At 57.9% G+C, this 26,802-nt stretch overlaps 1 protein-coding gene across 6 annotated transcripts; it reads left to right on the top strand.

The window, feature by feature from the left end:
* The first annotated feature begins 4,563 nt into the window (after window positions 1-4,563).
* On the top strand, window positions 4,564-26,223 carry LOC132529614 (chronophin). Of its 6 annotated transcripts, none has more exons than XM_060166353.1 (18): window positions 4,564-5,025; window positions 6,173-6,215; window positions 6,448-6,552; window positions 7,688-7,764; window positions 8,075-8,186; window positions 8,278-8,354; window positions 8,853-8,991; window positions 9,551-9,619; window positions 9,771-9,861; window positions 10,289-10,434; window positions 11,411-11,522; window positions 11,878-11,959; window positions 12,050-12,130; window positions 12,660-12,776; window positions 13,326-13,423; window positions 13,758-13,923; window positions 14,950-15,044; window positions 24,881-26,223. In XM_060166353.1, exons 1-18 carry the CDS (start codon window positions 4,967-4,969, stop codon window positions 25,195-25,197), a joined length of 1,986 nt encoding a protein of 661 aa, XP_060022336.1. In that variant the 5' UTR covers window positions 4,564-4,966; the 3' UTR covers window positions 25,198-26,223. The 6 variants fall into 6 exon arrangements, with proteins under 6 accessions (XP_060022336.1, XP_060022335.1, XP_060022333.1 ...); XM_060166352.1 differs by lacking the exon at window positions 24,881-26,223 and adding an exon at window positions 17,138-17,337 and having other exon boundaries at window positions 4,565-5,025; window positions 14,950-15,055; XM_060166349.1 differs by lacking the exon at window positions 24,881-26,223 and adding an exon at window positions 16,479-17,259 and having other exon boundaries at window positions 4,566-5,025.
* The last annotated feature ends 579 nt before the right edge of the window (window positions 26,224-26,802 follow it).

The following is a 26,802-nucleotide window of genomic DNA, read 5'->3' as shown; positions in this document are numbered from 1 at the left end:
CTCTTGAGCAGCACCTGTGCCAGGCACAGCCTTGTCCTCAGAGCTCACAACCTGGCACGGGACCCTTGAGCCAGGAGCATGACCGCCGAGAGCTGGGAGGGAGATGCACACGGGAGCTGCCGCAGGAGCCCGCACCTGTCTGAGGGGCTAGAGGGGGTGTCTGATCAGAGGAGGGGACCCTTTGCTTTCACCACCTGGAGGAGGCATCCCCCAAATACTGCATGTCAATCCAGACACAGGTCCAGAGCCCCTGGAGACCTCAGGCTGGAAGGGGGTACACGCAGGAGTGTTCTCTGTCTCTGCAAGGGTCACCCCCACCCCCCCCCCCCCCACGCCAGGAGCAGTGGGACTTCCCAGGCCTTGAAGGCACACTTCCACTTCTATCTGTGCGGCTGGAAGCAGCAGCGCTTTTTTTTTTTTTTTAAATAACCACAGCACACTGGGCTCGTCTGTTCATAGCAGCCAAGAGAAACAGAAGCCACCGCTCGCCTGGGGAGCCTGTCCCTGCAGTCCTCTTGATGCCCCTGCCCCCATTCTCCGCGGGCCTCCTGGCGGGGACACGGGCCCAGCAAGGCAGATAAGAGGGGAGCCGGCTCTAGCCCAGCGCCGCTCTAGGCCGGCAGCACGCAGCCCCTCCCTCCAGCTGCCCTGTGAAAATGGGAAACCGAGGCTCAGGGAGCTTATAAAGTGCTTGAGGGCATGTGTTAGGGGCCAGATGTGACCAGGAGTCCTATGAGGTGGCCACCCTGACTGCACATCGCACCCCCCCACCCCACCCCCATCCGCTGCCGTCCTCTGGGGCCCGGGTTGAGGGCACACGCCCTCCAGGGCTGTCAGGATTGCGGTGGAGTCCCCGTGCCTCAGCCCCACTTGGGGTTCCCCAGTAAGTCCTTTTGGCTGGAGGAGGAGGCAAGGAAGTTTTCGGAGCCCCAGAAGTGACAGCACATGCCTAACTGCTCTGGGCAGAAGCCTCCCCTTGGAGGGCAGCAGTGATACGGCCACAAACAATTTCTCAAGTGTCTGAAGTGGGATGTTCCTGTTCAGTCCCGCGGCCCCACAGCTGACCCCTGCTACCACCGCCTCAGCGCCGGCCACTGGCCTCCCTGCCCACATCCTGCTGGAGCTTCAGCAGCAGACGTTTCCCAGACCGTTGCGGGTTTTGGCAGACAATCTGCAATGAAGCCTCTGGGCCCCCTGAAGCAGCCGCAGGGATTAAGGCGGGCGGGGGCGGGGGGGGGGCGGGCAGGGACCAGCATTTCTAGAGTCTTCAGGCGGTGCCATCTGGTACAGCAGGAGAGCACGCGGATGCCTTGGAGCCTGTCAGATCTGCTTTCTAACTTGGCCTCTACCACTCAGCCGGCTAGGGACCTGGGCCAGGAGCCTGGGTCTGCTCACCTATAAAACCACACGAGGGCTTCCCTCGTGACGCAGTGGTTAAGAATCCCCCTGCCAATGCAGGGCACACGGGTTCGAGCCCTGGTCCGGGAAGAACCCACATGCTGCAGAGCAACTAAGCCCGTGCACCACGACTACTGAGCCCACGTGCCACAACTGCTGAAGCTGGCGCGCCTAGAGCCCGTGCTCCGCAACAAGAGAGGTCACCGCAATGAGAGGCCCGTGCACCGTCACGAAGAGTAGCCCCGCTCGCCGCAAGTAGAGAAAGCCCGCCTGCAGCAATGAAGACCCAACACAGCCAAAAATTAATTAATTAATTTTAAAATAAATAAATAAAACCACATGATACCAACCTCACTGGAGGATGTGCTGAAGTACATGACAATAAATGCCATTGACCCCAGGCTGCAGGACACATTTAGGGGGAAACTGAGGCAGGAATGGGGGTTAAAAGGTCTTTCCGTTACTGACATCGCAGGCTGAATAATAAACAGGGCCAGGCACTGTCCTAAGTAGTTTACAAATTAATTTATTTAACCCTCACAACCCATCAGGTAGATGCTATTATTCTCAAGCTACCGAGGAGGACACAGGCTCAGAAAGGTGAACTACCTCACCCCAGGTCACCCAGCTGGTGAGAGGCTGAGCCCGGCCAGCCGGCTCCATCCACACCAGTAAGCTCTGTCTCTTGGGTTGGAAATAAACGTCCATTGATGCGATGTCTTCGCTTGCCATTCAAGTCGGCTGTGTTTATTGAGCTCCTGTGACTATGGCGTATTGCTAGGCCCCTGATTTCAGCCTAAGCCAGACAAGGCCCAGGCCCTCCTCAGGAGGAGACGCAGCAAGTCATTAGAGAAGGGGTTGGCTGGTGACCTCTGAGGTCCCCTTCCGCATCTGCAGTTCTAAAACTATGATCTCAATATCCACTGATTGAAACCTCTGAGTCCAGAAGTCTCTGATGACAACATCCTTCGAAAGAACAGCCAATGACCGAAACTTCAGGGCTTCCAACCTTTTCACGATTCAACATCTGAGTGTGCTCGAGCCTAAATATACCCTAAAACATACCCCTTACCCAGCAGCCCCATCCAGGCTGGACGTGGAGGAGCCAGGTGCCCTTCCTGCAAAGGCTCTTGGGTCTGGCTGGAGGGGAGTCTGGAGCCCAGATGGGAGGCCCAGAGCTCACGTGGCCTGATTATACGGCTCAGTTGTTTCCACAGCAGCTGCTGCTACAGCCCACATAGGTTGACCCCTCCCCAGGCTGCAGCTGGGGGCTCAGGCCCGGGCAAGACTAGGAGGGACAGGGGTAGAAGCCAGGCCTTGCCCTCAAGGACCTTTAGAACAGCTGGGGAAGTGGACGAGCCCAGACCAGTGTGGTCTGGGCCAGAGGCAGGGCTGGAGCAGGATGGGGATGCCATGTAGCCTGGAGATTTCCCAAACGGCAGGACAGTGGCACCTGGTGTCAAGTTGCTGCCTTGGGAGTCTTCAGTTTCCTAATTCTGCACACAGTAGGTTGTGCGCATTACGGAGACAGGGGAAACTGAGTCACCACCAAGTTCTGGGATCTGTCCAGTGAGGGAGGTGGAGAGGCCAGGACTAGAACCCAGACATTGCAAAGCGCAGCATCACATTTTAAGAAGCCAAGTCGGGACTTCCCTGGTGCCGCAGTGGTTAAGAATCTGCCTGTCAACGCAGGGGACACAGGTTCGATCCCTGGTCCAGGAACATCCCACATGCTGTGGAGCAACTAGGCCCGCGCGCTGCAACTACTGAGCCCGTGAGCCTAGAGCCCGTGCTCCGCAACAAGAGAAGCCACCGCCATGAGAAGCCCACGCACCGCAATGCAGAGTAGCCCCCGCTCACCGCACCTAGAGAAAGCCCACGCGCAGCATCGAAGACCCAACGCAGCCAAAAAAAAATAAAAAAACAGAAGCCAAGTCTATACTGGACTCTGATGTCTCCCTCCATCGAGGCATTCCTCAAGCCCTGCCCGCCCTAGAATCCCCCCTCCAGGGGCCTTCCAGCTGGGAGAAGGGGAAGTGGGCAAGGAAACCTAGCCTGGGATCAATCCCCCCATCCTGGCCTAAGCCTTTGATCCAGGAGCCTCCCAACTTCCGGCCAGGATTCCACACTCGGGTTCCCTTTGCAGCCCCTCCCCATCCCACCAGGGTCTGCCTGGCTCTCCCTTTGGAGAGTCGGAGGGGTGGCCAGTGTCCAGCACGTGCCCACTGTGTGCCAGGCCCATGTTGGGCCCGGGGCACACTGAGATGTCTGAGGGGGAGGTCCTGCCCTCAGAAGTGCCCAGTCTGCCCACCCACACACAGTAGGTGCTCAAGTAACCCTCAAACTGAACTGAAACTCCAACAAGGCAAAGTGCAGTAGGCGTGCTAGGAACCTACCCCAGGCCCCTCCCTCTCCCCCCCCCCCCGAGCTCCTGATGCCCAAGGGGTGCAGGGGTTCAGAGTAAGAAGAGCCTACTGTTTGCCAAAGGCTCTCATCTTGTATTAACTGGCAGTTACGGAGCATCTGCTGTAGGTCCCAGTGTGTTCTGGGTGGAGAGCCGAAGAAATTACTACAGTACCGAGTTTGGGGAGGTCAGAGCAGTATCTACGTCCTTGCCTTACAAGAAGTTAGGGCAGGGAGTGAGGAAGTCTGCCTGGGAAGGGATTTCACAGACAGCGGAAACTCGTGGCTGGGGCTGGAGGACGGCAGGGTGTCAGGGAACTGCTCTGGGAGGTTTCGCTGTGGCTGGAGGGTGGTGGGGACCCCCGTGAAAAGGGCGATGGGAGCACTGGAGGAGCAGGCAGGAGTGTCTTATCCACTCTTCCAGGTGGGCAGCGTCAGGACAGCTGACCCACAGGCCATTAGAGACAGTGAGTCCAGAGTTCCAGGGAGTTGTCCAAGGGCACGCTGCAGCAGCGTGGCCCCAGGAAGCCAAAGCCTCCAGCCCATCTTCCAGCAGGGGAGCAGGGGTTGACCTTTAGCTCAAGGTGGCCAGGAGGTCCTTCCGGAAGGGAGTCTAGGACAGCATCCTTTGGGAGGCCTAGATGGGCCTGTCCTTGGCCGCTGCCTCCTAAACATGGAACGCTGTTTTCCCTTTAAGAGGGTGCCAAGGTTATTTATACCCAGGGCTTGCAGGCCGGAGGGTGGGGCAGGAACCCAGGAAGCCGGGCAGGCGCGGTGGCAGGAACGGGCTTACCTGCTTCCCGCCACCGGGGCTGGGCGGGGAGGAGCGGGGAGGAGGGGCCGCGCGCACAACCTGTGGATCTCCAGGCGGCCGGCGGACCCACACTCGCCGGGACCGTAGGGGGGGCGCCCTTGGGGGGCCCGGAAGACGCGAAAGAGCGAGAAAACAAACTTGGAGAGAGGAGTGACCTGGGGGCCGGGGGCGGAGTCGCCAGCGGGGGAGGAGAGAGTGAGCTGCAGCGAGAGCGCGGCTGGCCCAGGAAGCGGAGAGCGCCGCCCACCCACCCGGGGCGAGAGAGGCGCCGCGGGCAGAGGCAGGCTGGGCCGGGGGCTGCCGGGCCCTCGACCCCCACCGTGACCCCGCAGCCCCCAGCCCGCCCCCAAGATGATGAAGAGGCAACTGCATCGCATGCGGCAGCTGGCCCACACGGGCAGCTTGGGACGGTGAGTGTCAACCCCTTCCCTTCCAGTCCCATTCTCACCCGGCAGGACCCTAGAGGAGGTGGGAGGTCGGGGGGAGACTGAGGACAGCTGGACAGCCACCTTCTGACTGGCCACCTCTTTTCTTCCCTCTGAATGCCATCCCCTCTCCTAGCCAGAGCAGGAGGGGCAGGCGCTGGCCTTTGGGGGAAGGGGCACCCCTACCCCTGACTGGAGGGTGGGTGGAGGATCAAGGATGCTGGGTCTTCTCTGTCTCCATGAGCCCCTGAGTGGACGGTCCTCCCTGGCCTCACTTGTCCCCTCTGTACAAGGGGGGACTGTTAACCATCTCTGGTTGCCTGCGGGGGAGGGATGGTCAGGGCCCAGACCTTGGGGGAGCAGCAGAGATAGGGTCCTGGCAGTGATGGGAGGAGGGGCCCCCCTGCCCTGCCCTGCGCCTCTTCCCGCCGTCCTCCAGCCCAGAAGCGTCCTTGCTTCTCTGTCTTGCTTCTGCTTTTCTCAGCCTCAGGTGGAAACATCCCCACATTCCCACCACAGTCCCTGAGCTGGTGGTGTGGAGGGCGGAAATTTGGGGAGCTCCCAGGGCCTGTCTTCTCTCCTCTCCCCCCTGCGCTGGGAGTTTCTCATTCTCTGGGCTCAGGGGAGCGGACTGGGTGTCCACAGACCTGCTGTAGTCACACAGTGGCACAGATGCCTATATGAGCGTGGGCAGTCAGGCCGACTTGCTCGGAGCCTGTCCCCACGTGTCCCCGGGCAGGGGCCCAGGACCTGCCCACCACCACAGTCCAGAGCCCTTTGTAACCAACAGCCCAGGAGTCTGAGCTCGCACATTTCCTGTTCTTGGGGCAGCCCGGGCCTCCTCTCCCCAGGTCAGCAGAAGAGAGAGGCGCCCCCGGTCCCCGCTTCGGTTTCGTCCGCCCTCTCTGGGGACACAGCCCTGGGTGGAGGAGGAAAAAGCCCGGTATCCTATTCCCGCCCCCATGGAATGTGTTCCGACGGGGATGAGGCAGGCGGGCCACCCAGGGCGGCCTGACTGGGAGGGGCACTGGAAGCATCTGGGGTTCAGGTGCCCTGTTTGCAGTGGGGGGGCAGGAGGAGGCGGGGGTTTCCTAACCTGGGCCAGCTCAGCAGAAGCTGTCTCCCCCTGCAGCACCCCGGAGACTGCCGAGTTCCTGGGGGAGGACCTGCAGCAGGTATGTGCCTGGGCCGGCAGCGGGTGGCAGGGCAGGCCCATGCAGGCTGTCAGCAGAGGGCCAGGCAGGGATGCCAGTTGGGGGCCCGAGTTGAGTCATTCCAATGCTGTTGGCAATGGGGTCCCCAGGAGGAGGGAAGAGAAAGGCAGTTCCTGCTCTGGGGGAGAACAGGACAGTGGGGCATGGGGGACAACAGCCCCCCACGATCCATAACCCCTGGACCCCCTCCCAGGTGGAGCAGCGACTGGAGCCGGCCAAGCGAGCAGCCCACAATGTCCACAAACGGCTGCAGGCCTGTCTGCAGGGCCAGAGCGGGGCGGACATGGACAAGCGGGTGGTGAGTGGGGGTCCCAGGGAGGAGGGGCCTGGGCAGGACACCTCTGTCCAGTGGGGCAGCGGGGTCGGGGCTGGGGTCTCCCCACTAGTCTGAGTCTCTGGCACCAAGGGGGTGGAGACTGCTCTGTCCCAAGGCTCCTCCGGCACCCCACTCATGAGGTCCTATTTCTTCCCCATCCCCTTCTTGACGCCGCCCGCCTGCACCAATCTTCTGAGCCACAGCCAGGCTTCTGACAGCACCTGAACCTCTCTGTCCAATCAGCACCCAGAGCAGGTGCTCACAACTGGGCAGTCTGTGAGGGCTTCCTGAAAGAAGTGGCATTTGAGCTGGATTTTGAGTGTTACTCACTGGTGTTAACCAGTAGCCAGTATTTATGGACTGATTACTGCTAGTCTGTTACTAGGATATCTCCATGCATTGCCTCACTGAATGTGAAAACAACCTTAGGAGGAGGCTGCCCTTATTAGCACTGTGTACCGAGGAGGAAACAGAGACAGGTAAAGTGACCCACTCAAGGTCACACAGCTAGTAAGTGGCAAAACTGAGATTCGAATTCTGGTCTCCCTGACCTAAGCTGGTGCTCTCTACAACGCTAGGTAGGAATGTGGGGGGCAAACTTGTAACTGGGCAACAGTTCCGTGTGGCCAGAGCAATAGGGAACCGTGGAGGGTTTTGAGGTCCGCAGGGGCTAGGTCAGCCACAGATGCCCTGCGGTGGGGAGAGGGCCCACTCTGAGGTTGTGTTCCTGGCTCCTCCGCCCTCCCTCTAACTGAACTGGGACAAGCTCCATGCCCTCTGTTTTTAGTTTTCCATTCAGTGATGGGACTTGGTCCATGACTCCTTCCTGCCCAATCGTGTGGCTTCTGGGAGGGGGCAGGGGGGCCTCAGATGGGTGGGGGCTCTGTACATGGTTACGGGGAGCTGTCACCTCCACCGTGCCTTGTCATCTTCCTGCTTCTACTGTCACCTGTGTCCGTGGCCCTCCTGGGTTCCCGCCTCCCCTGTCCACGCCCAGGGCCTTGCTGGGCATTCTGCCCCTAGGAGACTCGCCAGGTGCTCAGACAGGGGCGTGGAAGCAACCCAGTGGGCGAGCACACGCGCTCACGCTCACAGCCGGCCCTGCCCTTCCCTGCAGAAGAAGCTTCCCCTCATGGCTCTGTCCACCACGATGGCCGAGAGCTTCAAGGAGCTGGACCCCGATTCCAGCATGGGGTGAGCACGGACAGGGACCTTGGCCCTCACCTGGAGATGCCAAGGAGGGATCTGGGTCAGGAGAGGGTCCCAGTCAGGGAGGGCATCCACGGTGGAAGGATGACCAGGCTGGGAAGAGTGTCTGGGCTGGGAACAGTGTCCGGGCTGGGAACAGTGTCCAGGTCAGTGAGGGTGGCCAGGCCTGCAAGGGCGTTGGGCTCAGTGAAGACGAAGGAGAGATAGAAGAGACAGGGGGTGATGGGGAGGGAGGAGGCCCCCCTGCCCAGTCTCTCCAGAGGGAGCCTGGGCCCACTGGGTGCTGTGTCCACAGGAAGGCCTTGGAGATGAGCTGTGCCATTCAGAACCAGCTTGCTCGCATCCTGGCTGAGTTTGAGATGACCCTGGAGCGGGACGTCCTGCAGCCGCTCAACAGGCTGAGTGAGGTGACCCTGTCCCCTCCCTCTGCCCCCAGCGTCCCCAGCCTCCAGCTCCCACCTCCGCAGCCCGCTGAACCCTTCCTGTGCCCGCCCCCAGGAGGAGCTGCCAGCCATCCTCAAGCACAAGAAGAGCCTGCAGAAGCTGGTGTCTGACTGGAACACACTCAAGAGCAGGTGGGAGCCACAGCCTCTAGGTGAGGTTCACGCCTGCTTCAGCCTACGGATGTGGCCAGAGCTTCGAGGCCCTTCCCCCACCAGGAGGACGCTGCAGGGCCCACTGAGTACAGTGTGTGTCCTTGTGCACACGCCTGGTCCTTAAGAAGACATATGGGGACAGTGCATGTGAGGGTGCCTCTGTGCGCGTATGTGCACGTGCTTGTGCCAGCTGGGGTGCCCAAAGCCCGGGACAGCCATAAACGATCCCCCAAGATCCCCGGATGGCGGGAGGGGCCCCACCCTCCACTCTGGAGGTGCCTGGCCATGATCGCCAAGCCCACCACCAGGGGGTGCGCCAGAGCACTCTGCCCAGGGTGGGCAGAGACCCAAGGCCAGTTCAGCTCTGGGATTTGCATCTATAAATTCCGGAACCCTATGTGGTCAGGCCTACGGAGGGGCCCTTGGCTCTGGACATGCGATGGGGACGTAACCACCCCACCTTGGGATTCTCCCCAGGCTCAGTCAGGCAGCTAAGAACTCAGGCAGTGGCCAGGGCCTGGGCGGCGGCCCGGGCAGTTACACCACCACAGCCAACAAGGTGGAGATGCTGAAGGAGGAGGAGGAGGAGCTGAAGAGGAAGGTGGAGCAGTGCAAGGTGAGGGGCACTTGGGCTTCCTGCATGTGTGGTGGTGGCACGGGTGGGTGCTGTCCCCATTTCTCAGATGGCAAAACTGAGGCTCAGAGAGGTGACGTGACTTGCCCCAGGCCACATAGCTAGGAAGCAGCAGAGCCGGGATTTGAACCCAGGCTGTCAGGCTCCAAGGTCTGTGTACTTAGCCATCACCTTGTAGCCACTTCTGTCTATACCATACGCATAACACCTGGGAGGGAGAGACGCCTGTTCACCGGAGTCTCAGTGCGTTTGCTAAGTGAGTGAATGAATGAATGAAGGGCGGGTGAACAAATGAGGGGTGAGTAACACAAGGCACTGTGCTGAGGATATAGGGACACAGAGAAGAGGACTAGAAGCTGTAAAAGCCCCCCAAGAGTTCAAAGGGGTCCCTGCGGGCTGGCCCCAGGAGCAAACCGTAAGCAGAGAGAGGAGAGCTGGTTGTGACCCTCCCCGTACAGCTTGGGCAAGTTGCTATCCTCTCCAAGCTTCCCCGCTGGGCCCCAGCCTCGCTGGTATAAGCCCTCCCCTCTCTGTCCCCAAGGACGAGTACTTAGCCGATCTGTACCACTTTGCCACCAAGGAGGACACCTATGCCAACCACTTTATCCACGTGAGTCCAAGACCAGGCTCCTGCCACCCGGAGCTCCGGGGCCACTGAGACCCCCTGCGAGATGGTGGGAGGGAGGGGTCTGCGTTTGTGGCCCCTGGGGGAGGCTCAGCTTCCCTCACTTCCCCCCGGGGGTGCCCCCTTGTCCCCATAGCTCATGGAGATTCAGGCCGATTACCATCGCAAGTCTCTGAGCTCTCTGGACACGGCCCTGGCTGAGCTGAGGGAGAACCACAGCCAAACAGGTGGGGACACAGGCAGGCCCCGACCCCCACCCCTGACCCCCACCCTGCTTGGGGCACGTTAAGAAGCTTGCACTCCATCACGAAAGGCAGCAGGGAGCCAGAGATGCGTTCTGAGCAGGGGAGCGCTCAATTAGATTTGCGATGAAGAGATTGCTCCGGCTGCGGCTGCGTGGAGGATGGAATGAAGGGGCAGGACTGGAACCCTGTTAGGAGGCAGGAGGGAGGTGACTGTGTCCCGGACTGGGGTGGGGGCAGTGGAGGTGGGCGGATTCAAGAGATGTGTTGGATAATTTCAGGATGTGTGGCATGGGTGGTCAGGAGGGAGGTGGTAGCCCCTTGAGAACGTCTGGGGATGCCCCTGTCTGCCCTGACCTCGATGCTCAGAGGTGGGAGGACCCTGGGCCGCTGATCTGTCTCGTCCCTGCAGACCCCTCCCCCTCGATGATGGCCGCCCCCTTCTCCAGGGTGTATGGGGTGCCTCTGGGAACCCACCTGCGAGAGCTGGGCCGGGACATCGCCCTGCCCATCGAGGCCTGCGTCATGATGCTGCTTTCTGAGGGCATGAAGGAAGAGGTGGGGCTCACTGGAGTGGGTGGGGAAGGAACACCAGGGCCCTCACTCGGTCCCACACCTCCCACATGCTGCCCGTCGCTGGGACCTGTAATCTCACCACCATTAGCGTACAGGTGCCGGGAGAAGGCGTGGCCTCCTGCTGCTGAAGTGATACCACCTCCCACTTAACGATGCTCACGTGGGCCGGGCACTGTGCCATCAGCCCTTTGCGCTCCTTGTTCCATTGGATTATCCCAATAACCCTTGGTGGGAGCCCTCATTGGCTCCATTTTGCAAGGGGGAGGCAGAGGCCAGTGGGTAGACGTGCCCAGCAGGTGAGAAAGTGGCGGTGAAGCCGGAGACTCCACGTGAGTCACAGCCACACGCTGCCCTCATCCGTCCTTTGCACCTCGGTCGTGCTAGTGTATCGGCTGCTTTCCTAAGGACAGACCCTTAGGAGGTGGACCACACCCAAAGGCAGACCTAGGCTTCAGGACAGTCCTGCTGGGCCTCCTATCTCCCTTTCACTCCTAACCAGACTCCTGTCTCCCCACGACTTTTCTGAGCTCCTCCCAGACTTCCCGGTTTTGTTTTGGTTTTTTTTTTGTGGTACACGGGCCTCTCACTGTTGTGGCCTCTCCCGTTGCGGAGCACAGGCTCCGGACGCGCAGGCTCAGCGGCCATGGCTCACGGGCCCAGCCGCTCCGCGGCATGTGGGATCTTTCCGGACCGGGGCACAAACCCACGTCCCCTGCATCGGCAGGCGGACTCCCAACCACTGCGCCACCAGGGAAGCCCCTAGACTTCCCCTTTTGCTCAGAATCTTAGACCTTAAGAGTCGAGAGGAACCACGAATACGGTGGTGTTCACTCTGCCCACCAGCCCAGTGGGCCCCCAAGGCCTACTCCAGGCCATGAGTGGGCCAGGGCCTCCCAACCGGGGTGTCCTGCCCCGCCCACCCCTCTGTGATCCCCACCTTCCCCCTCTCGCACCTCAGGGCCTCTTCCGTCTGGCCGCCGGGGCCTCGGTGCTGAAGCGCCTCAAGCAGACAATGGCCTCGGACCCCTGCAGCCTGCAGGAGTTCTGCTCTGACCCCCACGCTGTGGCAGGTACCTGCTCTGAGGAGCCCTGGGTGGAGAGCCTTCCCCCCAAATCCCTTCCCTGAAGCTGCCTGAAATGATCCCATGATAGTTGGCTTAAGGCCTGATAGACATCTGAGGAGACACAGGAGTCCTTAATGTTGAGGTCCATGGTGAGCCCCCTGAAACGTGTGTATGTTTTTCTGCGGACAACATCACTAGGCTTCATCATTTTCTCAGAAGGGCCCGTGGCCCAAAGAAATGATCAGACCTAGACACGTTAGTGTGAACAAGAGCTAAAGGTTCCTAACATGGAGAGAGCTGAGGCCTGGGGGTAAAGTTGGGGGCTTGGAGGGCTGCATCTGAGCCCCCGCCACCACTCCAGGTGCCCTCAAGTCCTACCTGCGGGAGCTGCCGGAGCCCCTGATGACCTTTGACCTCTATGATGACTGGATGAGGGCAGCCAGGTGAGGATGGCGGGGGGCAGGTGCTGGGGAGGACGAGGCTACAGAGGGGCCACCCAGGGCAGGCTCACCAGGTCTCTCCCCCGTCCACAGCCTGAAGGAGCCAGGAGCCCGGCTGGAGGCCCTCCAGGAGGTGTGCAGCCGCCTGCCCCGTGAGAACCTCAGCAACCTCAGGTGAGCCCCCAGCCCACACCCAGGCCTCCCCCAGCCAAGGCCCAGCTGCCACTTCAGGGCCGTGGGCTGGTATCCTTGTCCTAAGCAATATTTCTGAAAATACCACTTTGATGTATTAACTGTATTTTTTTTATACTAGACATCGAACTGAACACACACCTTGAACCTTGAAGCCACACCACCCGGCTTTAAATCCCACCTCTGCCACTATGTGGTCCTAGGCTAGCCATTTAACTCTCTGTGCCTCTCAGCACAGAGTTAACTCTCAGCACCCTCATGTGGAAGACTTGGAGCATAACAGTCCCTACTCTAGGGTGGCTGGAGGTTCTCAACTTAGTGCCTGACACGTAGGTGGTGTTCAGTAGGTCAGCTAATGTAACTAGTAAAAATGTTCCTCAATGTCCTGTGCGGTGTCTGCCACTCTTTGGCAATCCCAGGCTGGAGAAGTCTCAGGTCCTGGGGGGCCGCCATGGGTGTTCATGGCCCAAGATGCCCTGCCCCTGGTCCAAGTGCCCCTCCCACGCCCCAGGTACCTGATGAAGTTCCTGGCACTGCTGGCCGAGGCGCAGGAGGTGAACAAGATGACACCCAGCAACATCGCCATTGTCCTGGGGCCCAACCTGCTGTGGCCCCCTGAGAAAGAAGGGTGAGTGGCCACAGGTTGGGGGGAAGGCGGCAGTCCCCTCCCCCCCCACATCTGCTGCTTACTTTCCCCTGGGCCTCAGTTTCCCCATCCTTGGAGTAGGTTGAGCAGCTGCAATTGTCAAAGCTGCTGTGACGAGCAGCCAAAGGGATCGTGGATCCCATGGGGCTTTGGAGATAGGCATTCTGGGTAAAGGCAGTAATGGGGTGCTTGGTGGCCTGTTACGGGGAGCTGGGATCCCAGAGATCTGATTCTAGCGCGCCCCCTCCCCGCCCCCCACCTTCCAGAGATGGGCCTTAGGAAGTCACTCTGGACCTTCCTTTCCTCATCTGTAAATGGGAGAGAAACTAGACGGACATTGAGGATGTTTGCTTTGGGAGTTAGATGAGATAATAAACGGAGAAATGTTTTGTAAACTGTAAAGAGCTGTGATACGTGAGCGGTTGTTATTCACCTGGTCCTTGTGTCCCCAGTGCCCAGCACAGGGCCAGAGAGTTGGGGTCACTAGACTTTGCTAAATGATGACTCACTTTCACTTTCTTTTCGTCCCAGGGACCTGGCCCAGCTGGACGCAGCCTCCGTCTCATCCATCCAGGTGGTGGGCATGGTCGAGGCTCTGATACAGAATGCAGACACCCTCTTCCCCGGAGGTAAAGCTCCCGCCTTTGTGAACGTGTCCCTTTTTGTGCCTTCATCTGCCCAGCTTGGTGCCCTCCAGACTCAGCTTCAGTCCCTGGCAACCCTGTAAACTCACCACGAGGCCTGGAGGAAATGGCTCCTCCACTCTGAGCCTCAGTTTCTCATCTGTAAAATGGGGATGATGATGCCTGCTTCGTGGGATTCTTGTGAGGCCCACCTGGGAGTGGGAAGGCGAAACATGGTCCAGACAACATCCGGAGAAAGGGAAAGTGGTCCCAACACCGGCTGAGGAGGGGAGGCCTGCGGAAGCTCTGTAAGTTCAGATCTGCTCCCTTCTGTCTGCAGATATCAACTTCAACGTGTCAGGCCTGTTCTCAGCGCCTGCACCCCAGGACAAGGTCAGCGACAGGCCGGCTTCCGAGGAGCTTCCATCGATTGCCACACCCACCCCGGCCCCTGCACCAGCTCCGGCTCCGGCCCCTGCCCCAGCCTCAGTGGCTCTCAAGGAAAGGTAAGGACTGATGGGTATGAATGGCCCCTGTCCTGGCCTTGAGATGCCTAGCCTGAGACACCATCTCTCAGGGTGTCCAGTAGCATTTTAGGAAATATAATTATCATATTTTCATCCCAAATACCAGGTTTCCCAGTTTGGAGTGGGTAGGATAGAGACCTGAGAGGCATATTCTTCTCAACCTCTGATGTGTTCCCTTCTGTGTTATATGGTTCTTTACTGAGCACCTACTGTGTGCCAGGCGCTGTTTCAGACCCTGGAGATTTAAGGAACTAGGGAACTGATCATTTTGGAATGTGTAAATTCTGTACCTTCCAGTCTTCTCTTTGATCCTTTAAATCGGGAGGTTTAACACGGTGCCACGTTGCCTCCGTACCCAGCGGGTATTGATCAGTTATCACAGACTGCTGGGGCCCAAACCATGAATTTCCTCAGATGAGCAAGACAGACAAATGCTGCCCTTAGAGCTCGCATTCCAGGGAGTGGGGAGACAGAATCAACCAGAACACTGATAAAGGCACAGTATAATGTCAGGCAGTGATGTGTGCTATGAAGGACAGTAGAGCAGGGTCGGGGGGTCGAGTAGGGAACAGGAGTCAGGCAAGGGGGGCGCTCAGGAAAGGCCTCCCCAAGGAGTAGCCAACGGAGCAGAGCCAGGAATGAGCCCTGGCCTCCTCCCCTGCTTCTCGTCCGTTCTCTGGCTTCTAGTGGCCAGAACATCCCGTAAAGGTCACATGGAGGCTGAGAGCTGAGATACAGGGGAGGCCCTGCTTTCTACCCCACATCTTGGTCACATGAGGGACCTCAGACACTGTCGCAGTGTCACACAGCAGCCAGGGCTCAGTGGATACAAACTCTGGCCCATGCCAGAAGCATCTTATCAGATCCCAGGCCCAGCCACAAAGTGGTGGAGAACAACTCCTGGGAGGACCCAAACTCAGTCTGTTGGCTGGAAATCTCCCCAGGATTCCAGGAGTCCTCTGGGTGATGGCCAAGGCTGACCCTGACCCTCTCCTTCCCTCGCAGGGCAGAGTCTGAGGCACCCCCCAGACCAGCCTCCCCCAAGGTCAGTAGGAGCTCCCTGGAGGCAGCGACCCCAACAGAGGACATGGCTCGGAGGAGTGAGTTGGCTGTGGGAGGAGAAGGGGGGCAGAGGGTGGGCAGGGAAAGGGGCCGGGCAATCCCAGACTGTCCCATGTTTTCAGACAGCTGGGGGAGACCAGGAATCCAGGTGGCTAAGGGCCCAGGTTTGCTGCCGGACACTCTGGGTTCAGATTCCAGCTCTGTGACCTTGGGCAGGTGACTTCACCTGTCTGTGCCTCAGCTTCCTCCTCTGTGTAATGGGACAATAACTGCACCTGCCTTGTAGGGCTGTTTGGAGAATTAAATGGTGCTGCCTGGCCCATACCCAGCACACAGTAAATGCTCGATAAAGGTCAGCGATTGAGTGTTGGGGGCGGTGGAGTTCAGTCCCTCAAGAAGACCAGGGATCACAGAGTGAAGAGGGAGGATGGGGTCTTCAAAAGACAGCGAAGGAGGATGGTGGTGGTGGTGGTGGTGGTGGTGGTTTGGTAGCCTCCTTCTGAGCCCCTTTGGTGCGTTCACCTGTTCAGGTGGCCTAAAGCCAGGCAGGTGAGGAGGCCGAGGGTTCAGGTGCAGAGTCTGCCAGGGTAACTAGGACACTTGGGACACCCAGCCCAGGAGGCTCTAGAGTTTTCCACCTGGATGGGACTAGGTGGAGCAGCGTCAGGAGCCTCTGGATCAGCAGGAGCTGGCAGGTCGCACAGGGATCTTCTTACAGGAGGGGGCTTCTAGCCACCTTTCCTGGATGGGGTGCACGCAGGATGTTTGCTCACTGGAGCACAAGTCAAAGGACGGTCACAGCATCACCTGCACTGGTCCTCACGTCAGCCCTGGGAGGTCAAGGCTGTCATCTTATCTCACCGATGAAGAAACTGAGGCTCCCGGGGGCAAGTGATTTGCCCAGGCCCTCCAGTGGGTGGAGACAGAGCTAGGACCAGGGGCCAGATGTCCTGCCCCACCTAGCCCCTCGGCTGCCTTGTGAGGTTGGACTGTGCAGGGGCATCTGAGCGCTGGGGTGGGGCAGTTCTGGTGGGCTTCTGAGAGGAAGTGAGGAGGACCCAGGTGGCAGGTGGAACAGGCAGCAGTTCTTTATTCAGTAGCTCTGTACTGAACACGTACACTGCGCTAGCCAGCTGGACATCAGCTGGCCTCACTCAGTTTACATTCTAGTCAGGGAGACAAGCAATAATCGAGCAGAATTAAAACTGACGAGATCATTTCAGAGGGCAAGAAGTCCCGTGAAGAAAATACGACTGGAAAATATGCCAGTAACTGGGGCAGGGCGGGGGAGGGGCCCTCTAGCTGAGGACAGACATGGACCGAGGCCCGAATGGTGAGCAGCCAGCGTGGAAACTGTTCCCGGCAGAGCAAACGGCAGATACAGCAGATTCGAAGATCCCAAGGTGGCGTCGAGCTTGGGGATTTGCCGCAGGCAGTGTGAACGCCTAACCGCCCCTCTCCTTCCTCCACAGCCAAGCGCCCAGCGCCGGCCAGACCCACCATGCCGCCCCCCCAGGTCTCCAGCACCCGCGGCTCCCCTCCAGCCCCACCCCCGCCCCCTGGCTCTGGCAGCCCTGCGACCCCCCGGGCTCTGCCCCGCCGTCTGGTTAGCAGCAGCCTCCGGGCCCCCACGGTGCCACCCCCGTTGCCCCCCACTGCCCCCCAGCCTGCCCGGCGCCAGAGCCGGCCCCCACCAGCCTCCCCCAGCCCTGCCTCCCCGGGGCCAGCCTCCCTCTTCCCAGTCTCTCTGAGCGCACCTGCCGATGTGGACCTGGGGGCGGCCGCAGAGGAGGGAGGGGCCCCTGAGGCTGCAGGCAGGGCCCCCACTCCCCCGGTTATCCCCCCTCAGCCCCGGCCCAGGAGCCTCGCCTCAGAGACCGACTGAGCTGGCGGCTTCTCCCCGACAGCCCTCAGCATCCCCTCCTCCCCACCTTGTCCTCCCAGGACACAGCCCTCACCCCTCCCAAGGGGGTGAGGGCCTCCAGCCTTTGCCTACAAGTGCCTCGGTGTCCGCTGGGTCGGCCCCCACGGCAAGGAGGACTCAGGACAGTCCTCCACTTCCAGACCTCTTACTCTTGGCTCCACCCTGGGCTTGGGGGCGCCCCTCAGCCAACTCCCCACTCTCTGGCAGGGTCCCAGGGGAGCCGCCGGAAGGAAGGAGACGCTTGCCTGCTCCTACGGGACTTTTATTTTTCTCTTGCCAACATATTTTTTTGTAAGGCTGGTAAATAAATTATTTTGGACAAAACTGGAGCAGCTGCCCAAATGATAGTTTTATTTTCTGTTCTTGAAATAAAGAAGCCACTTTGATAAAGGGGAAAAAATTACCTATTCTTTGCCTCCTTTCTTTTTCCCTGTCTGAAATAATAACAGCCAACATTTTTAGCACTTACTCTGTGCTACCCATTGTGCTTTTCTATGCATGATTTCCATTTAATCCTCTTCCAGGGAAGTAAATCCCATTACCTCTCACAGGTGAGGAGACTGAAGCTCAGAAAATGACCAAGGTCACGTGGCAAGTGAGGCATGGACCTGGCGCAGGTCTGCCTGATTCCAGAGCCTGGATCAGTCCCTCACATCCTGAGCTTCCTTATTTAACTTCTTGGAGTCTCCTTCATCTGTGAAAACATTTAACAACTTCCACCACAGAAATGTTGGTTTGAGGATTAAAAGAGACACACTTGTAAAGACCAAGGTACCCCCCTTGCACACAGAAGTGCCCTATAAGTGATGACTGCTTGCTGTTTCCCCCAACCTGTGGTGTTCTCTGTTCCCGGAGAAGGCAGGGAAGGCTCCCCTGTGGAGCAGGGATGGATCTGTCCTCAAATATTCCCTGAGGCTGCTCTGTGCCAGACGCTGGGCTAGGTCCCAACTCAGCCCTACGCCCTAGGAGCTCCTGGGAACGGACGGGCAGAACTGACAATTACAATCAAGTGTCATGGGGGTTCCCTGATGGTCCAGTGGTTAGGACTCCACGCTTTCACTGCCGAGCGCGCAGGTTCAGTCCCTGGTTGGAGAACTGAGATCCCGTAAGCCGCGTGGCAAGGCCAAAAAAAAGAAGAAGAATCAAGTGTCATGGCACTGGGAACCCATGTTAGCACACTTAGGGGCAAGCCAATTAACCCAGACTGGTGTGTGTGTGTGGGGGGGTGAAGGCCAAGAAGGCTTCCTGGAGGAGGTGATATTGAGGGGGAGTCTTTCAGGAGCTGGCCAGCTAAAAAAGGGAAGAAGGAAGAATATTCCAAGCAAAGGAGACCACCTATGCAAAGGCCAGGAGCAAATGCCCAGGGCACTGAGGCACAGAAAATATCAGCCTCAGAGCCTGAGTGACAGGGTGTGGCTTTTCCCAGGTCTTTGAAGCTCCAGTTGCTCCTGGGGGTCAGACACGTCTTCAGAACCTTCTCAGAGGTTGGCAGACCACCTCAGAATTGTGACACATTCCTCCCCAAGTGGGGACCTAGGCAGCTGGGTCCCATCACTGCCCTGGGCAACTGGCTACTGCTGCTCTGTCTCCTTCCCGCTCCAGGGTCCTCGGGTGACAGACTGCCTCTAGCCCAGTGCCTCTCCACTCTGGCCTCACAGTAGAATCCCTGGGTAATTAAAAAAGCAAAGAAATTTTGAAATGCCGGGTCTCACCCAAAACAATTAAACTAGAATTTCTGGGATCCTGCAACACATTGGTATTTTTAAAAAACGTTTCTCAAAAGTCATGGAACTGGACTTCCCTGGTGGTGCAGTGGTTAAGAATCCGCCTGTCAACACGGGGGACATGGGTTTGAGCCCTGGTCTGGGAAGATCCCACATGCTGCGGAGCAACTGAGCCTGTGCGCCACAACTACTGAGCCTGCACTCTAGATCCCGCAAGCCACAACTACTGAGCCCGTGTGCCACAGCTACTGAAGCCTGCGCGCCTAGAACCCGTGCTCCCCAATAAAGAGAAGCCACCTCAATGAGAAGCCCGTGCCCGCAAGGAAGAGTAGCCCCCACTTGCCGCAACTAGAGAAAGCCCACGCACAGCAACAAAGACCCAAAGCAGCCAAAAATAAATAAAATAAATAAATATATTTTTTTTAAGTCATGGAACTGTACATTTAAGATGTACACATCTTACTGTATGTAAATTATATCTCAAAAAAAAAAATTCGTTCCCCTGGGGACTCCACCGCACAGCCAGAGTGGAGAACCACTGGTCTAGACCAAGGGCTCCAGCGTCCGAGAGGACACCGTGTGCCTCTCTCCTCAACACACCCACACTCTTCTCAAGACTTCGCTCGTAACTGGTATGATCACGGTTCAGAGAGCAATGAGATTTGACCCAAAGATAACATCTCCTTTAGGATCTGTTTTCCTCCTAGCAACCAGCCGTCTTAAGCTTCTGATTGGCTGGGGAACGCGGAGCGGGCCATATTTTCTACTTGTAACCCCTTATTGGTCAAAAGGAGCGTCAGTCTCTCAGCCTCCCATCCCTGTAAGAAGCTAGTTAGGGCTGAAGCTCAGCGACTACTGGCCCAGCGGAACTAAGGGGAGTGACGAAGGACCAGGCTAGGCCGTCGTTGGTCTCTTTCCCTCGGTGGCGGCCGCGATTCCCTTGCGGCGCGCCGATTGGCAGGTGCCGGAAACCAGCCAGCTACGGACGAGCGCGCCGTGCTCGCGGAAAGAGAGCGGCGCGGCGCGAGCGTGCGGGCAGCCAGCCGGCTGCATGGCGCGCTGCGAACGGCTGCGCGGCGCGACCCTGCGCGACGTGCTGGGCCAGGCGCAGGGGGTCCTTTTCGATTGCGACGGGGTGCTGTGGAACGGCGAGCGCGCCGTGCCGGGCGCCCCGGAGCTGCTGGAGCGGCTGGCGCGGGCTGGCAAGGCGACGCTGTTCGTGAGCAACAACAGCCGGCGCGCGCGGCCCGAGCTGGCCCTCCGCTTCGCGCGCCTCGGCTTCGGGGGGCTGCGCGCCGAGCAGCTCTTCAGCTCCGCGCTGTGCGCTGCGCGCTTGCTGCGCCAGCGCCTGCTCGGGCCGCCGGACGCGCAGGGCGCGGTGTTCGTGTTGGGCGGCGAGGGGCTGCGGGCCGAGCTGCGCGCCGCGGGGCTGCGCCTGGCGGGGGACCCCGACGAGGACCCGGGCTCGGCCCCGCGCGTGCGCGCCGTGCTGGTGGGCTACGACGAGCACTTCTCCTTCGCTAAGCTGAGCGAGGCCTGCGCGCACTTGCGCGACCCCGACTGCCTGCTGGTGGCCACCGACCGCGACCCGTGGCACCCGCTCAGCGACGGCAGCCGGACTCCCGGTGAGCGCGGGGCTGGCGGGGAAACTGAGCTAGGGCGCTTATGCCTCCACTCCTGCGAGTGGGGTGGGGAAGGGGCGTATCCCGGTGACAGGTGGGGAACAGGAGGGATGTGAGGGCGGTCCCCACCCAGCAAGAGCCCAGGATGCTTTCATGTCCACATGTGGTAATTCTTGCAACCGTCACCCTGTGAGGGGCAGCAGTGGGGTCCCGGTTTGACAGATGAGGAAACTGAGGCCCATTGTGGCTCAAGGAGTTGCAGGCGGAATCCAGGGCCCCGACTCCCAATCCTAGCCTTTCTGAACCAGCCTCAAGGGCTCCTGTCATTTTCCCCACCCGCCATCGGGGTGAGGTCGGAGAGTTGGGGACAAAGCCTGGAAGGATTCCCCCCGCCACCGTTGGAGGTTTGGAACAGGAGTTTCTAGCGGCAGGTTGAAGGCAGGTGTGCGGGGAGCACAGAAGGTGGATGGAGTTTGACCTGAGTTCCAGTTCCAGCTCCAGGGCTCTGTAATCTTGTTAAGTTACATAACCTTTGAGCATCTCTGCCCTGGGTGTAAAATGGGAATAGTAACCATGACAGTTTCGCTGAGGAGAGAGTGATCAGGATGAGTGCCTGCTACACAGTAGGTGCTCAGATGATGTAAATTGTATCCAAGACCTCTCCTATTACCGAGCTTTATGAAGCACCTTGGTGTCTTATTTAGTTTCAGAATTACTCTGGAGATGGAAGTTATTGTCCCATTTCCCAGTTAAACTGAGGCTAAGAGAAGGGAAGTGAGCCACCCAAGAAAGAGCAAGAGGATCTGAACTTGGCTCTTGAGGCCACCTTACCCCCAGCCTCTAAACCCCACCCCCTCCATCCAAGGCACTCTTCACTGCTGTCATTTGGGAATTCAGATCTGCAGAGAAAGCAGGAGCAAGTGAGCCTCCTACATCTTGGAGGGTTCAAGTTAGACAAGAGCAGGTGGTAGCAGAGGCTAACTGACAGTAGTGAGTGTGTGTGTGGACAACCAGTCAGTAAGGTGAGGGCAGGGTGAGATCTCCATGACTCACTCCCTGCTGGCCCCTGACTCGATTGATACCGAACCCTAGGAGGGCAGGGTGGGATCGATTGAGGAGTAGACACAGTATTAAGATGGGTGGCAGAGAGGTCCTAGAGCTGAGGAGATCTGGGAAAGCTTCCTGGAGGAGGCATCTTGCAGGACAGGGCACTAGGGAATGGAACAGGGCTTGAGCCATGGCAGAACCAGTTCCAGGCTGAGAATCTTATAGTTCTAGGCCCGTCTTAGCTTTGCTGCATGACCACTTCAGTCTCAGTTTCCCCATAAATCCAAGGTGAGGGCTCTGGTCAGGGCTCCCAGCTGCACTAGCTCCTGCCTGCCCTAGGCCATGCTATGAAGTGAGTTTCTTTGGAGGCCTCAAAGCTCAGGTTAAGGTTTTGGGTTCAGAAGCTCCCCCAGGGGCTCAGGAAGGATGGTGTGGAGGAGCTGGGGAGAGACCAGGCCCTGCCCACGCGTGCCCCTTGGGTCTCACCACCCATCTGGCTTTGCCCGCCAGCTCTGTTGGTCATTCCCACAGCCAAGAAGGGGAGACAGAGCTTAACAAATACAGCGCTGGTGTCCTCTTTGGGCACAACTGAATCATGCAGCTTTGAAAGTGGATTAAAAACACTAATAAAGGCCCCAATATGCATAAAATCTGAAATAATGCTAATCTCACCCCAGTTCCCCCTCCCCAGTCCCTATGGGTCTCCTAAATTGTGTGTTTACCTATCTACCATGTGGCAGCCACTTGAGATGGCAAATAGAAATGCCTGTTGTCTTAGGAATACATCACCAGCAAAACATACGCCAGCCTTGGATGACAGGTTGTTGAGAAGAGTGGGATTTAGTGGTCTGAGGACACAGTTACGTTCATAGACTCCCCTGCTTGGATGCTCGCTCACCCAGGGTACGGATCTTAGCTTCATTCACTGCTCTATTCCCAGTGCCTCACACAGTGCCTGGCATATAGTTGGGCCTCAGTAATATTGGCTGAGTGAGTGAGGTGGGACATGGGGGGCCAAGAGGGATCGGCTCCGACCTGGTAGGAAAGGAAGATGCTGGGACTTCCCTGGTGGCTCAGTGGTTAAGAATCTGCCTGCCAATGCAGGGGACACGGGTTCAAGCCCTGGTGCGGGAAGATCCCACATGCTGCGGAGCAACTAAGCCCGTGCACCACAACTGCTGAGCCTGCACTGTGGAGCCCGGGTGCCACAACTGCTGAGGCCCACGCGCCTGGAGCCCATGCTCTGCAACAGGAGAAGCCACCGCAACAAGAGGCCTGCACACAGCAACGAAGAGTAGCCCCTGCTCACTGCAACTAGAGGAAGGCCCCGTGCAGCAACAAAGACCCAACACAGCCAAAAATAAATAAGTAAATTTATTTTAAAAAGGAAAGGAATATGCTAACAGAGCTACCATTCTTTTTTTTTTTAATATTTATTATTCATTTATTTATTTATTTTGGCTGTGCCAGGTCTTAGTTGTGGCATGCAAGATCTTTAGTTGCGGCATGCATGCAGGATCTAGTTTCCCGACTAGGGATCGAACCCAGGCCCCCTGTATTGGGAGCACGGAGTCTTACCCACTGGACCACCAGGGAAGTCCCCAGAGCTACCATTCTTTTTTTTTTTTTTTTTCTTTGGCAGCACGTGGGCCTCAGCGGCCATGGCTCACGGGCCCAGCCGCTCCACAGCATGTGGGATCTTCCCGGACCGGGGCACGAACCCGTGTCCCCTGCATCAGCAGGCGGACTCTCAACCACTGCGCCACCAGAGAAGCCCAAAGAGCTACCATTCTTGAGCTGAGAAAATCACTTTGGGGTGACGCAGTTGAGCCCTTCCCATCCTGGAAGGAATTTCTAACTAACAGGGCAAATGGCTTTTCTTCCCTACCCAGTTCTCAGGAAAACAAGCAGGCGAGTTCTAGGTCAGAGGTCAGGGAGACCTTCCCAACAGGGTTGCTCTGGGCCAGCTCTGCCTTGATCCTAAGGAAGTTCCTCCTCATCTGGGGGCCGCAGGGCTGAGGATTCTTCCTGTTTGTGCACCTTCTGTGTCTTGGGCTTAATCAAGTTGAGTGTCATCCCCTATGAGAAGGGAGACAGGAGGCCCAGAGCATTTGGGGTCAGACCAGTGGAGTACTGATGTCTAGGAACTGGAAGAGTCTTGATTTATGCCTTTTGCCAATTTCTGTGGTGTAAGTACTCCCCCCACTGTGGCTGATTTCAGCCTACCAACGTGAAGTCACTTATCATGGGGTTGGGAAGATATGTACACGCCATTCTGTAATATTTCCATCATTAGGATGCAAGTAACCTCAAGAGCATAGATAATGGTAAAATAATTAGGAAGTGATGAGTTTTGAGAATTTATTACCTTTGTTTTAAACATATTTCACTTGATTGTTAAGTTTATATAAGTTGACTTTTAATAGTGGCTTTGTTTAACCACCAACTCATTTCAGAATTCCTGAAAATGAAACATTCAGCACTCCCAAGCCCGTACAGGCTGGCCCTGCATGTGTCTGGGTCAGACCTACCTGAAGGCATATCCTTTATCTGCCACTTATTAAGCTGTGCAACCCTGGACAAGTTACTTAACGACACTGAACATCAGCTTTCTCATCTGTAAAATGGGCGTTCATGAGCTCCCACACAGCCCCTGGCACTTTAGAATGTGCTCATCATTAGTGTGAAGGTAGAACATTCTGGCACAAAGATGTACCCCTGAGACGGGCACAGTGGACTCATTGTGTGGGACAGGATGGTACTGGGCTGGGAATTAGCCTTTTCTAGACAGTCCTCGTATTGTTAAACACTTGGGTGTGTTCCACAGTTTTGCTTATTTTAGTTACTGAGGCCACGGACATCTTCAACCATGTAGCTGTTTGTCTCCAGTTTGAATTCTCGCCTTGTGATCACTTTCCCAGTGGAGGCTGACTGGGTCAGAGGTGCGAACATTTCTGTGCCCTGCTGTGTTCCAAAAGGGCTGTTCCAGTTTCTGATGCCAGGAGCACACATTCTTGTAGCAATGACCACAACTGCTGTTTGTTAAGGGCTTTTCTGTTTCCAAAGCATTTGCCCCTGTGGTGCTCACAGCACCTCTTTGAAGGTAGGCATTACTTGGATCCCCCTTTCCAGTGAGTCTAGGGAAACTCAGAGAGGTTGGCTTGCCCAAAGGCGTGTGGCCGCCTGGGTAAACTTGTGAACGGCACGCAGGGCTGACTGAGCCAGGCCCGGTTAATGCAGTGGCTCAGTCAGGCCTTACAATACCCACGTGAGATACTGCCATTGATATCCCCATACAAGAGATGGGAAAACTGAGGCACAGGGAGGTTAAGTAGCCTGCCCAAGAAAGGTGGAGGTGGGGTGTGAATGCAGGCATCTGGTTGCAGAGTCTGTGCCCTTAACCCCTACACTAAGACTTGGAAGCAGGTGGCCTTTTAACTCATTTCAGTGCCTAATTTGACCCCCATGCCAAGCTGCCTCGATGGGAATTCCAGTTTCCGGGCCTGGATGCTTTCCCCGCTGCCACCCGCATTAACCGAGTCTCCATGTCCCTGCAGGCACCGGGAGCCTGGCTGCTGCCGTAGAGACAGCCTCAGGCCGCCAGGCCCTGGTGGTGGGCAAGCCCAGCCCCTACATGTTTGAGTGCATCACAGAGCACTTCAGCGTGGACCCCAGCCGCATACTTATGGTGGGCGACCGCCTGGAGACCGACATCCTCTTCGGCCACCGCTGTGGCATGACCACCGTGCTCACGCTCACAGGCGTCTCCCGTCTGGAGGAGGCCCAGACCTACCTCGCAGCTGGCCAGCACGACCTCGTGCCCCATTACTATGTGGAGAGCATCGCGGACATGATGGAGGGGTTGGAGGACTGAGCCCACCTGACCAGCAACTGCGGCTGCAACCCTTGCTCACCCTGTTCCTGTAGATGGAGGTGATGGGCCAAGAGCTGCATTAAGGGCTACCAGCTCCCTGGCCCCAGTTTCTACCCTGGTGGGGCTGGAACCCAGGGAAGATGTCAGGGCCCTTGGACCCCCTTCCAGCAGTGGCTGGGCACTCTCCTGTCCCAGAAGCTGCCCCCTCCCTGCCACTGGTTTACCCTGGCCTGACCCAGCCAGGTGGCCTTATATCCTGCCCTGTGACCTCCGCTTGTTTAAATCTGGGCCCTGCTGCCTTGTGAGGACTTCCCCCAACCCTGAGCACTTAATCCCCTACCTCCTCCCTGGGGCCTCTAGGGCTCTGCCTGCTCCTGGGTCCTGGCCCTGGGTTCCTACTGACCGATCAGAGGTCTAGGTAGCCATGAATCATTATTGTCCTGAGCCCTGAATGGACCGATCAGAAGGCTAAGTGATAGTGACTCGTTGCTGTTGGGTCTTGAGTGGACCAGTTGGGAGCCTAAGCGACAATGACCCTTTCTTGTCCTAGGTCCTTGGTAGACCAATCAGGACCCTAGGTAATAATGACCCATTAGTCTCTTGGATCCTGAATAGAACAATCCAGAAGTCTGAGAGACTGGCCTCTTGACAATCTGGGTCTGACTGGACCAGCCAGGGGTCCAGATTTCTGTTCATAAATACGGGTCCAAGTGCTGAAGACACCCCTCCTCCACAAAGGGGGCCACTTGGTGGCTCTGGGAGCTTCTGTAGCTGAGAGCCCCACCCTCCCTGATCACGGTACCAGACCAGTGTTGACGGTGGTCACAGCTTGGGAGGGGGCCTTTTGTGGCCCGCCCCGCGTGCTGTCAGTGTTTGCTGTGCCACCTCTCCCCCGCGCCCACCCCCAGCTATTTATTTATTATTGCGTGCCAGTGATGGTGGGGCTGGGGGCTGGGCCTTCCCTGCCACCTCCACCCCTGTTGTAACCAGTCCTCCCGTACTTAATAAAGTGCGAGTGGGAGTGTCTGTGGGTTGAAGTCTGTGTCCAGGGTGGGGCGGGGGGAGGAGCCCCTGCCTGAGCCTGCTCTCCCCGGAACTGGCCCACCCGCTTCGTGAAATGATTTACCCCAGTTGCAGAGTATTCTCTGTGTGCAGTGGTACCTTAGCACAATAGCACTTTGTGCCTCACTGAGTCGTTATATACCAATCTGCCTCAGTCCTTCAGAAAATCCAGCAAGCTTGCATTACTCATCCCACTCTACTCCTTGGGGAATGAGCATCCTAAAGGTGATGTTAAGTTAAACACGATGGCACACCCCTGGAAAGTGTGATCACCTGAGGCAGGATCTGGACTTGTGTGGGCTGACTCTGGGAGGCTGCGGCCCCTCTGTGGAGACAGGTGCGAGACCGGTCCTCACCCTCCAGGAGGCTCAGGTGAGGTGCTGCGCACCCCCCTCCATTTCAGGCATCCTTCACACCTGGGCTGCTGCTGTGAACGTGTGCCCTGCTGGCCTCGAGCATCCTCAGTGCCTTCTGCAGAGCAGGTGGCCATCTGTGAGCTGGCTGAGGGTAGGACTTCGAGGTCTGGAAAATTCTCTTCACTAT

Source organism: Lagenorhynchus albirostris, chromosome 11 (assembly GCF_949774975.1).
Source record: "Lagenorhynchus albirostris chromosome 11, mLagAlb1.1, whole genome shotgun sequence".
NCBI classification, from domain to species: domain Eukaryota; kingdom Metazoa; phylum Chordata; class Mammalia; order Artiodactyla; family Delphinidae; genus Lagenorhynchus; species Lagenorhynchus albirostris.
The sequence above is the reverse complement of the archived record's forward strand: the minus strand, read 5'-3'. Positions and strand labels throughout refer to the sequence as shown.